General features: G+C 45.8%; 1 protein-coding gene across 3 annotated transcripts in view; it reads right to left on the reverse strand.

The window, feature by feature from the left end:
- Positions 1-15,473, reverse strand: part of TBCD (tubulin folding cofactor D) — a 2,437,462-nt gene that overhangs the window by 929,305 nt on the left and 1,492,684 nt on the right. For all 3 annotated transcript variants that reach the window (XM_078654702.1, XM_078654704.1, XM_078654703.1), the window contains one exon: positions 12,815-12,932. In XM_078654702.1, the coding sequence (XP_078510828.1) occupies positions 12,815-12,932 (118 nt within the window). The remainder of the gene's footprint in view (positions 1-12,814; positions 12,933-15,473) is intronic.

The raw sequence follows: 15,473 nt of genomic DNA on the forward strand, positions 1-15,473 counted from the left end.
TCCGAAGCCTGGGAAGGATCGATCGCTGTGCGGGGCATACCGTCCTTTTTCTCTACTTAACGTAGATCTTAAACTGTACACAGGGATTTTGGCTGCCCGACTGGCACCCCATATTGACTCAGACCAAGCTGGGTTTATCCCGGGACGCCAAACCTTTGATAATACTAAGAGAGCCCTCCACCTTGTTGAAAAGGCTACACGCACGGAAGGGGAATATATGATGTTGGCTATCGGCGCCGAGAAGGTGTTCGATAGGGTCCATTGGCCCTATTTGGAAAGAGTGTTGTGGAAGGTGGGGTTGGGGTTGAAGTTCCGTACCTCTGTAATGAACTGGTACAAATTTCCGACAGCCACAGTACGTGTCAATGGCTATACGTCCCCCTGGTTTGCTATTGGGAGAGGCACAAGGCAGGGGTGCCCATTGTCGCCCCTACTCTTCGCCCTATATATGGAACCATTGGCGCAGAAATTGAGGCTCAACCCGCGAGTAACGGGGATCAAATTCGGGGGCTATGTCCATACGATCAGCTTATATGCAGATGATGTTTTGATCTCGCTATCTGAACCGAAGGACTCTCTACTGGCATGTTTTGAGGACCTGGAACTGTTCGGTTGTGTTGCCAGGTTCAAGGTTAATATGAGCAAGTCGGTGGCCCTCGATCTATCCCTAGAGAAACCCACTCGGGCTCTGTTGCAGGGCTCGTTCCCCACCCAGTGGGCGAAGAAAGCAGTTCCCTACCTGGGGATTCAATTGGCCCCCTCCTTGCTAGATACAGTTAATATCAACTACACCCAATTGCGACAAAAGATTCGGCAGGAGTTGGGGCGGTGGAAACACTAACCGTTGTTTTGGCTGGGCAAAGTTGCAGCAGTGAAGATGACTGTTCTCCCTCAGATCTTATACCTTTTCCGCACTATTCCCCTCCGGCCAACCCCGGGTTGGATAAAGTGAACACAATCAGACTTGGCTCAGTATTTATGGAATGGGAGGAAACCGCGCCTGAAGCTAAGGCTGGCGATGCTGCCTCCCGAACAGGGAGGAATTGGACTACCAGACCTGACGGCATACTTTCAGGCTGCTCAGTTGCGCCTCTTGGTAGAATGGAGTAAATGGAAGTCTGAAAGACACTGGTTGTTTCAGGACCAGGCAGTGGCTGGTAGACCGCTGCAAGAAATCCCCGTTCTCCGCAAACAGCATAGACCCCTAACCTATACGCCTCATATATTACGAGGGTTCCTTTGGAAGTCTGGGACCGGACTAATGTTAGCCATGACCTTACTACTTTTCTGTCTCCCCTTATCCCCATCATGGACAACCCTGACTTTACTCTGGGGACGGATTCTGTGGCCTATGCGAAATGGAGGCCTGGGGGGGTGCCGGTACCTTTTTCATCTGTACACGGCGGAGGGCATCATTCCCTTCGTTCAGTTTAAGCAAGAATATGGACTGCCAGAAACGGAGACACTTATATACTTGCAAGCATGACACTGGTCGCTTAGTGAGCAAGTACGCCCTATGGCAGATAGATACCTCACATTCTATGAACATTGGTTAATCAAGCGCTAAACAGATAAAAAACTGATATCTGATCTTGATAACATGCTACAGGGCAAATACATACACACCTATAGTGCTGGCAGGGCACGCTGGGAGAGGGAACTAGGCAGGACACTGAACCACAAAGATTGGGAGGGGCTATATTACAGGGCACGGCATTCTGCATATCACATGGGGCTTACAGACACCCTCACTAAAATTGCGACCTATTGGTACTATACCCCCGAACGTCTCCATGAAATGGATCATACTAGAGATGCAATGTGATGGCGCGGCTGCGGGCAGGTGGGCACACTGGTGCATTTGCTTTGGGATTGCGCGCAGATGCGAGAGTATTCGAAGCAGATACTAGATAAGGTGGATGCACACTTTGACACAGAGATCCCACGTTTCCCATCATACGTTTTGTTGGGGCAACCGAATCCCGTAACGTATCAACTGCGCTCCAGCAGGGGTAGATTGATAGCAATTGCGCTGGGCTCAGCGATGCAGAACATACTCACACATTGGCGAACCGCACACGTTCCCACATTTCATGGGTGGCTCCAACGCCTCTGGTTAGTGCTTGGTATGGAAAAGCTCTCGCTGTCTATGGCTGGGGAGGGGACCAAATACTTAGAGATATAGCAACCCTTTTTGTCCTTACTGGCCTCGGAATTTCATGAGGTCTCTTGCCCTAGATATCTCCGATTATTGCGCCTCTCGGACAAAGCGTAGCTGAAGCTCAGATAGAGACAGTATGGGTTTGATTGAGGATAGGCGGTGGACATCGAATATCGATGGTGGGTGGGCAGGGATAGGGTGGTGGTAGGGGGGGTTTCTGGTTATATGTTCTTTTTCGTTCTCCTTCCAATCGCGGGATTGCGCATACAAGCCCTTTGCCAGTTTAAATTTACACCAGTACTGATAGACTTATTGGCCTTCTGATCCTTCGCTTTTATTGCTCCTACAAATGTAGTGGCTGTATCAGTAATGTGTAATTACCTGTTTGACAATCCTTTAATAAAAATTATTTAATATCAAAGTGCTGCAACTGCTAAAACCCACGCATCGCTGTCGTTGCATGGCTCAGAACCAGCACATCTGCCTTGACGCCGAGGCATCGCCGCTGCTGCCAGGATTGAGAAAATTGCATCGCAGGTGGCCCTGCTTAATGAGGACGCATCACCTACATCATAGGGGTTCCATGACAAAGTATCTCTGACTTCCATGGCTCTGAACCGACAGATCGCCTACATCCTAAAGATCAACGCCGACGCATCGCCACAGACTGCTCGTCGTATCTTGTCTTCGAATTTGACGCAACCATAACCAAGCTATTCTTTTCAGAGGGCCAAGGCTGGTCACTATATCCAATCTGTGCTCCATCGCGGTTGGCCTGAACTTTGGGATTTGACCCAGTCTAGCACGAACAGATGACCTCCACTTATAAATGCATCCCAAAGCAGAACCTCCCGGAAAGGTGGGATGGAGTGGTGCCGGTTAACCAAGGAATCTAAATATCATAGCTCAGGCAAAGTATTTGTTACTATGTGCCTGAGAGGCTTGGCAAAAGTATGCCAAGATGACTTTTTCCTACGTGACAGATGTGCACAATCAGGAAAATTCTATAGAGAGCCCTGGAGGCAGCCGCCGCTCCAGTAAAGTGGAATGGACACAAATGCCATCAGGAAGACCTTTCTTAGAAAAGGCATAGCAGATTTGATACAGAAAAAGAGTCAATGAGAAAAGATGTGTTTGGTCATCGCCTTGCCTTTCTAGCTGTGGCAACGCCCACAGAGAGTTGGTCATCCACTCAGTCCTGACAAATCCGGTCAAAATAGTATGAGCCCGGGCATCTGGAGTCCAGCCTATGCAGTCACCCCTTCACCAATGCAGACCGAAATGAACCGAGTTGGAGATCTGCCCAGGATCTTTGTATTTCACTTAATATTTTCAACAAACATATTCCTATTCGAAAAAATACCTTTTATAGCTGAATGCCCAAAATAAACATGTAATGCATACTACATAACAGGTGATGTGACTTTTATAAACCACACTACTTTAGTCCTCCTTGTTGATGATGAAACCAAACTCCTGAAGTCAATATTTTCCATTCTGCATGGTGACCTGTTATGTAGCCTCTATGTAATTTATGCAAAGACCCGCAATGTAATACACTATTTCAGACTTCTTCAACAAGTAACTCTCCAGTTACTTGTAGGTAGTTCGCCTGTGCTACTAAATTAGAAGCTTTTCCTTAATTGTAAAGCATGTATTCAAGATGAAAAAGATGGAATTTTCAGAACCCAAAAGCTGATGTTTGAAGAAAAATGGTTAAGTATCCAAAATCTATTTAAAGCTGATATTTGGGTGACAAATCATGCATGTGGAGTTGAAGACAACTGTGTTCAATCTTTCTTCCTGCACAATTGACCCTCCCCTGCAGAGACCCTTCTATCTAATGGACTCTCTTTTGAACCAGCAGCGAGTCTCAATAAGTTCGAGCTCCTGAAGGACTGTCACTCTTTTTTTTCGCAGAATCAGACTCAAAAAGTTCTTCCTGGAGAGTCCTTTTACCATTACGAATAACAATTTATCCGGCCTCAAACCTCCTTCCGGCTTCACCCCAGGACTTGATTCCGTCAGGACGGAAGTGGAAATGTTTGAAAAGGCTGTCACGACCAAGATCGAAAAAGCCATCAAATATGTGCCCAAACCCTCCTTTAACACCACCAGGGAGGAAAATGCCGCCCTCCTTGCACTTAAGAACAACAGAGATTTAACCATCAAACCCTCTGACAAGGGAGGCGGTATCGTGATTTTCGACACCACCGAATATGGGGATAAGATGAAGTATCTTCTAAGCCCACAAATGCATCACAAAAAGATTATGTCCAACCCTGAACCTAATCTAAAACGCAGAATCTTGGGTATTGTCTAAGCAGCCGCCGAAAGAGGCCATATCTGTAAAAAAAGGACGAAATTTCTTACTCCTTGCTACACCTGCATACCTATCATCTATGGGGTGCCAAAGACCCACAAGGATGAGATCAACCCCCCATTGAGGCCTATTGTCTGCACGATCGGGCAGCTATGGACCACTATCCAAATATGTTGATCGTTTCCTGCATACCCTTTTATCTAGACTGCCCTCATAAGTAAAGGACACCGGACATTTTATATTGAAAATTGAAGGCCTACCATATGATCAGGATAGAGAAATATTGGTAACTAGGGACCTTGAGTCCTTATATATCAACATTCCGCAACAGGAAGCCCTGAAGGTCATCAGGGAAATTATTGAAGCAGAAGACAAATATACCAACTTCACTTTCATTCTTCAATGCCTGGACATTGTTCTCGGTAAGAATTTCTTTGAATTTGATGGCTGTTTTTTTCCAACTAGTGAAGGGAGTCAGCATGGGAGCAGCGTGCGCCCCTAGTGTAGCATGTTTATACATGGGACACTTTGAGAGTCTTAACATCTAGAATGAATTGGCCCCCTTCAGTGAGAACATCTGTCACTGGTCACGCTTCATAGATTATATTTTTTTCATCTGGAAGGGTGACCAGGAGACTTTGGATGAGTTTATCCTGTGGATCAATGCGGTGGATCCCAACTTGAAATTCACCGCACATACGAGTAACAACAAACTGGAATTCCTTGACATGTGGATAGAACATCTTGATTCCCAAGTATCAGTATTTTTATTCACTAAACCCACGGCAAGGAACACCCTTCTGCACTACAGCAGATCCACCCGAGGTGCCAGAAGGACGGCATCCTGTTTAGTCAAATTCTGCGTCCCCGCAGAAATTGTACTTCCATCAAGAACTACATGACACATACTGAGGTCCTGAAAGAGAAGCTTATCAAGAGGGGATACCCTAATAAGCTCATCAAAGATGCCCTCAAGAGGGCGAGGTATTACAACCATGAGGCCATGTCCCAACCTAGCACAAGGAACAGACAGATCGATTGGTTTCCATTACCAAACATTCTAACTTTGACCACAAGATACGCCAAATAATCAATTTGCAATGGCACATCTTAAATTTGGGTCAACATGCACAACCTATATCAAAGCCCCTCTTCGCCTTTAAAAGGAACAAAAACCTCAGAAACATCTTGGTGAGGGCGAAAAGACCTGAAAAGAACAACCCTTTGCAAAAGTCCATTACGGGAAACCAGCCTATCAAGGGCAACAACAAATGCGGAACATGCCAAGCCTGTCCCAACGCCATTGTCAATGACCACATCCTCGTCATTGACCGCATGGTTTTCCTCAAAGAAATGACGAACTGCCGTTTGTCAAACAACATCTACATTATTCTGTTGCCCTGCAATACGGCTTATGTAGGGGAAACCGGAAGAGTGTAATAAACGTATTGGGGAGCACAAATCTAATATTAGATTATCCAACATGCTGCCACCCAGGTCAGCCACTGGATTGAGGCCCACCATACTGAAGGGGACCTCCGATGGTTAATACTGGAAAAAGTCCATGCCTAATTGGGCACTGACGTTAACATCACTCGCAAGAAAGGAGAACTGTTTTGAATGTATATGCTTAACACAAAAGACAAAGGATTCAATGAGAATCTCGCGTGGGAGAATGCCATTACCTGATTTCCGCTCTCTGACATGAGTGCGCCTTCTATGTAATACGCTACTGGAATGTTAATTTCCATTGTAAATTGCTCTGAATAATCTTCGCATTTTTCTTACGATACTTAAACTTTTATGCGTTTTTTACTGGGGTTCCTCTATTTTGGAATGCCCCGATTTTAATCTATTAACGGTTTTCTTTGTTATTTTGTACTGTGCTATTCGGACTATTATCTCCTGACGGAGTCTCATTCAATTTGCATTTCCCCACGTGTTGCAGCTCTGCGTTGTTTGAGGTGGCATTGGCATTGTTCCTCGTCCTGATGCTTGTAACCGCACGCATGCGGATTGGCGCTGCTTTCTAAAGCCTGCCCCTTCGATCATGGCGGCCTAGCTGATTCGACTACCGGCCGGCCTTTTCAAGCGGAGCGTCGGCCGGTGTTTCCCGCTGAGCGCCTCCATTGGTGCCTTTCTGCAGAGGCAGGTGAGTCCCTTGAGCCCCTGGGACATGTTCTCATTTACCCACGTGATGTTATCTGTGTGTGTTCACCTCTCCTTCTGCTTCTATCATTAGGGGCCGGAATGTCTGTATTGTGTGGACATCCCTCGCTGTTTGTTTAACGTCGCACAGCCCATCCGTTTAGCCAAACGAGCTGCTGCCGGCGGATCGATCCAGGCCCTAGAAACACGGGACATTTCGTTTTCACCCGTTTGCTGAATAGGATTTTCTTTCCCTCTGATTTCGAATAACAAATCAGGCTGCAATTATAATTTACATGCACGAGCAGAGAAGCGCTACGATGAAATCAAGCTGCAATTATATATTTCAATGCGCGAGCAGAGAAGCGCTACGGTGAAACTAGGCTACAATAACTGATAGGCTAAAATTCTATTCAGGAGCAGGGAAGCGCTACGAGGTCTGAGGAGCACACGCAGTGGAGCGCTACGATACCAGTGCAGGGAGCGACCGCTTCCGAGCCAGTCAGGACGGTCACAGCGCGGGGTCAGGCGGGTCCTGCTAATGCTATCCGTGGGAGGTGGGGTCAGCTGGGAGGCGGGGGCGGGTGGGAAGAGGGGCTGAGAGGCAGAACAACAAAATGGTGGCAGCAAATGCTCGACCACGAAAACAACACAGGCAGGGCTATGCAGGACTAAACAATGAAGTCTTTACAGTCAGCGCTACGATCAAATGCACTTACTAATCAAATTAAGCAGAGTGGGCAGCTAGGAGCAGAGAAGCGCTACGATCAAATCAGGCTGCAATTATAATTTACATGCACGAGCAGAGAAGCGCTACGATGAAATCAAGCTGCAATTATATATTTCAATGCACGAGCAGAGAAGCGCGACGGTGAAACTAGGCTACAATAACTGATAGGCTAAAATTCTATTCAGGAGCAGGGAAGCGCTACCGTCCTGACTGGCTCGGAAGCGGTCGCTCCCTGCACTGGTATCGTAGCGCTCCACTGCGTGTGCTCCTCAGACCTCGTAGCGCTTCCCTGCTCCTGAATAGAATTTTAGCCTATCAGTTATTGTAGCCTAGTTTCACCGTAGCGCTTCTCTGCTCGTGCATTGAAATATATAATTGCAGCTTGAAACACGCCGAACTCAGCGCCCTTCTGAAGAAACCCACAGCAGACCCCTCGGAACTCAAAAACTACCGACCCATATCCCTCCTCCCATTCCCGGCCAAAGTCATCGAGAAAGCCGTCAACAGCCAGCTTGCCGCCTTCCTCGAATCCAACAACGCCCTCGATCCATCTCAATCCGGGTTTCGAGCCAAACACAGCACCGAAACCGCCCTCATTGCTGCGACTGACGACATCCGAACACTACTAGACAACGGTGAAACAGTGGCCCTCATTCTACTCGACCTCTCCGCCGCTTTCAACACAGTCTGCCACAGCACCCTTATACAACGTCTCAGCAGCATCGGCATACAAGGAAAAGCCTTGGACTGGATCACCTCATTCCTCACTGGGAGAACTCAAAGAGTCCGACTTCCCCCATTCAACTCTGAGGCCACTGAAGTCATCTGTGGCGTACCACAAGGATCTTCACTCAGTCCCACCCTCTTCAACGTTTACATGAGTCCACTCGCCTCCATCGCGCGTCATCACAACCTTAACATCATCTCATACGCCGACGACACCCAGTTAATCCTTTCCCTCACCAAAGACCCTAACACCGCCAAGAACAATCTCCACGAAGGCATGAAAGAAGTAGCCGAATGGATGAAACATAGCCGCCTAAAACTCAACTCAGACAAAACGGAGGTGCTCATCCTTGGATCTTCCCCCTCTGCCTGGGACGACTCTTGGTGGCCTTCCGCCCTGGGCACAGCACCCACACACACAGACCATGCACGTAACCTTGGCTTTATCCTAGACTCATCTCTCTCGATGTCCAGACAAGTCAACGCAGTATCATCCTCCTGCTTCAACGCACTTCGCATTCTCAAAAAGATCTTCCGTTGGATCCCCCTCGAGACAAGAAAAACCGTCACCCACGCACTGGTCACGAGTCGACTGGATTATGGTAACACACTATACGCCGGAATCACAGCAAAACTACAGAAAAAACTACAACGTATCCAAAACGCATCAGCAAGACTCATATTAGACATTCCTCGCCAAGACCACATCACCGGACACCTAAAAGACCTCCACTGGCTTCCCGTCAACAAAAGAATTACATTCCGCCTTCTCACCCACGCACACAAGGCCCTTTACAATCTAGGTCCCGAATGCCTCAACACTCGACTGTCCTTCTACATACCCACCAGACATCTAAGTTCCTCCAATCAAGCCCTTGCCGCTGTCCCGCGCATCCGAAAATCCACCATGGGTGGCAGATCCTTCTCCTTCCTTGCTGCCAAGACCTGGAACTCACTCCCCACTCACCTCCGACTTACTCACAACCACATCTCCTTCAGAAAAGAACTTAAAACCTGGCTATTCGACAAATAATGAACCCATTCCCCAAGCGCCTTGAGACCCTCTGGGTGAGTAGTGCGCTATACAAATGCCAGAACTTGAACTTGAACTTGACTGCTGAGTGTATTTTGCGGTAAGCCTCATTTCCATATTCAGGTGACCATTCCTCTCATTGAAGTCTTATTCGTTAGCCAATACTATCAAATGTGTTTGTACATTTTAGATTCTAGGCGAGGTCTGGGGCTCGCTATTTCTTCATTGTTCCCCCACTGAGCCAATGCTGCCGTCCCCTCGCACACTCATCCTGAAGTTCAGGTATTGTGTTTTCTTCCTGCCCTTTTCTATCCTTTCTTCGAGACTATTCCTCTATGTTTTCATTTGGTTTCTCTCTATTGTTCATTTCTTGGTCAGGGGCTAGTAGCACTTCTCACGTGTTCTTGCGTTTTTTTCATGCACCCTATTAAATACCTATGAGTGCACATTTATTACACACAAATCGGTTCACTTTTCATTGTCCATGGCACGATTTGGTCTATACTATCATTTTTCATTTTCCATTTCTCACTTCTATTATTTTTTAGTGTGCACCAGTTATCCGATTATTTATCCTTTTCTCCTCTCCTGAAGCTGTGCCTTCTGACTACACCTTCGGACCACTATATCTTTATATTCCCATCAATGACACTTTGATCCATGTTATTGTCATTAAATATATCCATTTGGCCAATCTGTTCTTTGTTTATTCTAGGCACGTCCCACAGCCATTGTTTTCTTGATATTTACGCCCTGAAGAAGTTGAGACCCATATTGGGATCTAACACCGAAACGCGCGTCGGCGCTGAAGTATCTCCGTGGACCTCAATTGTTTATTATCTCCTCTTAATCCCCCCAAGATTTATTTTTGAGAATGTTCTTCTGATTTATATGGATCATCTGATTATACATTGTTTATTTTTCCATTGGTATCTGTCATGTCTAATGTGTATGTTATCCTTGACAAAAAACGTTCTTTGCTCTCTAATGGACAATTACTGATGTAATTCTCGTTTGGGGGGGGATAGCTCCACTTGTTTTTCACCTGTGAACTATGTATTGTTGGATTCCTGAGTTCCAGGACGTATGAGTATTTGTGGGTATGAATTTGGATGGCTGAGTGTGTGTGGCGTGGGATGTGCCCTATTTTTATAATGTCTACTTAAAAATTTTAATTTTCTGAATTGAAAATAAAAAAAAATTATATGTTTTGATACTTTAATCTTGGTGTGTTCTTGTCAGTAGGCCAGAATTTCAGATGACTGTGAAACTGTGACGTATTGCACATTATTATTTATAACAGGTAGAGAATGTTTTTTTTTTAGCAGTTTGCTGATTTCCCCTGTTTTTCTACCTACATTTTACCTAAGGGCCCCCTCTATATGAGTGGTTATAAAGGGATTGGAGCCGGTCCATTACTTACCATTTGTTGACATCATTGTCCTTCTTCTTTGTTGTATTCTAACTGGCCATTGCATGCCAGGCGTCACTTCCATTTCTTTGTGTAGAGTATGGATAAGCACTGATTGATTCATCGTAATTTGTATTTGTTCGCTGCTCAAGCTTTGATTCAGGTACTATTACTTTCACTGCAGTACTTTATATATACACCTTTTTTATACTTTTATATTGCTTATCATCCTCTGTTTCCAGTTCTAGTGCTGCTTTCTTCATTTGTTCTGTATTCAAACATATCTTTTGACATTGTTTATCTACACATGATTCTTTTGGATTACTAGCGCAACTAAAATAAAATAACATTTTAACTGGGTTGGATTAAGCTGTTAAAATACCAGACTAACACCACATTTACACCTTCATGATGCTTGCAGCCACACATCCCTTTTCCATTGCCTTTCAGTCATCCATCCCTTTTATGCCTCAAACCTTTGCATTGATTTTAAGTTTGATTCCTTAAGTTACTTACATTCATAACTGTACTACTCTACGCCAATCCCCCATATGTCACTCCAATCTACAGCGCTTTACATCACTATACTCTATGCATTTCCATGCCACTCCACTCTACGCCACTCCACGCTCTTCTACACCAATCCATTCCACACCACTATCCTCCAAGCCACTAACTATTAGCCTTGCCGAACAGCAGCCACGCTGCTGTACAACATGGCTACCAGGCATTGGCAGAGCCAGCAACTCTCACATAGGTGAGACCTATCGGCTTTTTCAACGCTTGTTTCACAATACTGCTGGCAACAGTGCATGATGAGGTGATCACTGATGGCGATTTTGCATAAGGTGGCCTCTAATGTAATCTTGTCTGATGTGGTCACTGTTACAACACTAATTATAATAGTAGCTTGGATGATTTTCCATGAACATAAGACGCTCGTTACAGAAAAGGTTGAGGCATGAACAGCTGTTGATTCCACCACTGTCTTGACCAATAATCCCAAGTGATAAAATACAGCTTTAGACATCTACAAGATACTTATGTAGAAGAACAAAGAACTACGGCAACATCATTTCAACAAAGAGTTTGCTCACACCTTTCCACTCAGCCGCAAGGCAAGCTGAAAGCAACTGTTCAAAGCCCACCTTAATGACAAACCTAAAAAGAAGTCTGAACACATTGAATTTGTGCTCATTGATAATATATTGTTATTATTCTAAGGAGTCGTCGACTTCCTTAAATGGTTAATAAGAGTCACCATCCCCTCTTAATTTACACCTGCAGATTTAGAAATATGACTTAAGGGCCAAAGAGGTGTCTTTCCCCCATGCACGGTTACTTCTGGGAAGCCGGGCACTTGACTGAACTCTTGTCTGGGGAAATAAAAGTGCGTAAGACATATCCCTCTGCTAGGGGAAGTATATTAATACTAAATGTATTCAGACAGGATTTGTGTATACAGCATGTGAAAATACGATCGATCACAAACTTCCTGTAAGAAAATCCTCTTCCATTCACCACACTGTGCCAGACTTTCTGATTGAAAGTACAAGTCATCCTCGTGGTGAGATACGTTCAAACATATAGAACAACTTATAATCTCATACATGTCCTTGATATATTCATCACAGCAGTACATAGGTGAAGCAAGCTATTTTAATACAGCAACAAGCTTCTTTGTTAGTAATTCTTGGTTGCACAAGCCTACGGGAGTGGCGTTAATTTAAAGTCTCTTTGTCCATTGTCTCTCATTTCTTCATGTAGTCCTTGGGAGCAAAGCTACCCAGGGAGGCAGCAAAGCGCTTTACAACGATCAGCCACGCCTAGATAGGCATGAACAACATTTTGCAGGCAGGACACAAAAGGACCAGTTTGGTGACCTGTAGACGTAGGCATTTTGGCCAGATGTAATCAAAAGGCGAATATGCTAATGCGCATAGGGGTTTTCTGAGAAGGTACTCTATTTTCAAAAGGAGTTCCCCGTTAATTTGCAGGTACATGCTCAGCTTTGCTAACTGCTCGATTCCAACCACAGATCACAGACTGAACAAATGGCACATTTATTTGCCACGCAATGAATCCGACAGAAAGCTATGCATTTGTAAATAATTTAGAACATGTACATAATCTCAGGACAACGTCTTTACATCGTAACAGATTGCTGTTAAAATAAAAAAAAAACAATATTCTTTCAAAACTCCCTGATAATAACAGTTGAATGATTGAACGTAAAAGATCATTTAAAAGTGCACATTGGGGGGAAGGCATCTTCACGGTACCTGTTGTGGTGTGCTGCCAGGCTGTACAGCGCATGCGCCACCTCTGCGCATGCCAGGATCGCCCCGTGCCTTGTGTGTAGATCCTTGCCCACCGCAGCAGGTAAGAGTCTTGGAAGCACTGCAAATGCGAAAATAAAAGCAGGTAAATGTCGGTTCATATCTTTACCAGTAAGAGGGACTGTCCACGTTCGGGATTGCACTATTTTAATAAATGACAAGATCTACAAATAAACATGTGGATTTCAAAATCTGCAGGTAGTGGGAGTAGGTCAGGTTTGATTTGTCATGGTACATTAGTGATGCGTTTTTTTTGTTTCAAGACGTTATTATTAACATTTATAGGAAAACACAACGTGGTACTTAGTACAACAATATGCAGATGTTTCCAGGCAATACTGAGCGAATAAGAACAAGACTCTGGTCCAAATATCATCTCAGGCAATGCTAGCACAGAGGGCCTAGTATATCAGATGAAACAGCATTACACATTGCATTCGATCACATCATAGCAAAAGGCAGTGTCAGATGTAAACGTCTCTACTACTGGTATCATAGGGTTCCAATTATCTAGTGGTGGAAGCGAAGCCTCTATAGTGCAAGGCCACGTGCCAACGTTTTAGAACTCTTCCTCTATTGAGCATGCCTTTACTGCGTTACAGTATCGTTATTGTCCCTATTAGCTGTATATCATGCACATAAAAGAAAAAGAAGAAACAACCAATAGGGAGGAATGGAGGATATGAAAAGGATGGTGGGGAAGGGGGGATTGATGCGGCGGGGGTTGGGGGGATGGGGGGAGTTGTGGTATCCTACTACAATTTCCGAGACATTTCACGTCACTGGGAGGCACTGCTCTGGCTACACCAGCTACTATCTCTGGTAACACGTGGGGCAAGGTCGAGAATGGCAGTGGTGGTCAGTGCGTCTGGAAGTAAAATGTCTAGGTCGTAGAGAGTGTCTAGGGGTGCTATGTAGTGTGGTCAGTCAGTGGGATTCCTAAAGTCAGTGGGGTGGACTGCATAGTCAAAAAGCCGTAAGGCTCGGAGTCTTGGTGGCTGTAGTCTAACATTTTCCAGTCGTCCCAGATGGTCCACCAACGGTTTCCACAGATTAGTAAATTTGGTGTCTTGAAGCTGCAGGCGCGCCGTGAGCAACTCTATTGCCACTGTGTGCCATAGACGGGTGAACCACACGTTTATGGAAGGTGTTTCTGCTTTCTTCCAGTAGAGGGCAATAGTCTGTTTTGCGGCACCCAGCATGTGGAGACAGATGCCGATCTCGGCGGGTCATAGTTCGCAGGTTCACCGGCCTAAGGCCCAGAATTATTGTGAGCAGACTTTCAGACAGTGGATATCCGAGCACCCGTTTAATATGGCTGAGGACTTCTTTCCAATAGGTAGTCAGAAGAGGGCACAACCACCAAATGTGTATAAAATCCCTCACTGCTTGAGTACAGCGCCAACATAGGGGAGACACGCTGGGGACATCTTTTGAAGCCGAGAGGGAGTGTAGTACCATTGTCATTACCTTGTAGGCAGATTCCTCCTGGGGGATGCTATGGAACGTTTTTGAATGTCGCGCCAGAGGCACGTCCATTGAGACGGGGCAGTGTCGACATCAGAAAGAGACTGCCACTCCTGCTGATATGGGTGAGGGTCTGAGCGTTGTGAGTGCTGGAGAACCTGGTATATGCGAGAGATTAATCCCTTGGAGGTGCCGAATGTACGTGCCAGCAGTTCAAACGGTGTGAAAGGTAGTGTGGCCGCCTGTGATAAAGAGGATACCTGTAGCCATGGTCGGAGCTGTATATCTTGGAATCTGTCCTTCTCTGTTAGCCGGAATTCTTGTTTGCATTGAGCAAATGTTTTGATGTCTTCCCCCAAGAATAAGTCCCGTATCTTTCTACAATCCTTGTCTGTCCAGTTTGCAAAATAGGGTAGGGTTGTGAGTAATTGGGGTATGCGGGGACGAGAAGGAAGTGAGGCCCCTACGGACCGCCACTTTGTCCCAGATCTCAAGTACCGTTTTAGTAGGAACCGCCAAGTAGGCACTGCGGTGATGCCCTTCCCGAGGCAACCATGCATGATCCCAGAGAGCGCGACAGGTGACCGCCCTGTCCATGTGGAACCACACCTTCTCACTCTCACACGCCGCCCACTCTGGTCTAAAGCAAAGATGGGACGCCCAATAATATTCTATGAGATTAGGGCAGGCGAGGCCACCTTTATCGCACGCAGGAGCATTAAAATATTAGAATTGTGGTCTCTTTCTCCCCCATATGAAGGCAGTCAATTCACGTTGCAGCCCCTGAATTTCGTGCTCCGGGATGGGCATCGGCAAAGGTTGGAATAAGTAAAGAATCTTCTGTAGAATTTTAACTGTGTTAAGGCATCCCAACCAGGAAAGTGGCAAGGCTTTCCATGATCGTAGATCGGTGATGACAGAGTTTTTGTATTCTTGCCAATTAGCTTGGGACCAGGTGGCTAAGTGCGGCGTTAAATGAAGTCCAAGATATCTTACAGAGCTGGTCGCCCATTGGTAAGGAACAAGGGCCTGCAAGGCCGCAACCTCATCGACTGGGATCATGCGGTTAAGGGCCCAGGATTTTGTGAGAATGATTTCAAGCCCTGAGGCTTGCTCGTAAGTCTGGAGCAGGGTA

The sequence above is a fragment of the Lissotriton helveticus genome, chromosome 7, assembly GCF_964261635.1.
Source record: "Lissotriton helveticus chromosome 7, aLisHel1.1, whole genome shotgun sequence".
Classification (NCBI taxonomy): domain Eukaryota; kingdom Metazoa; phylum Chordata; class Amphibia; order Caudata; family Salamandridae; genus Lissotriton; species Lissotriton helveticus.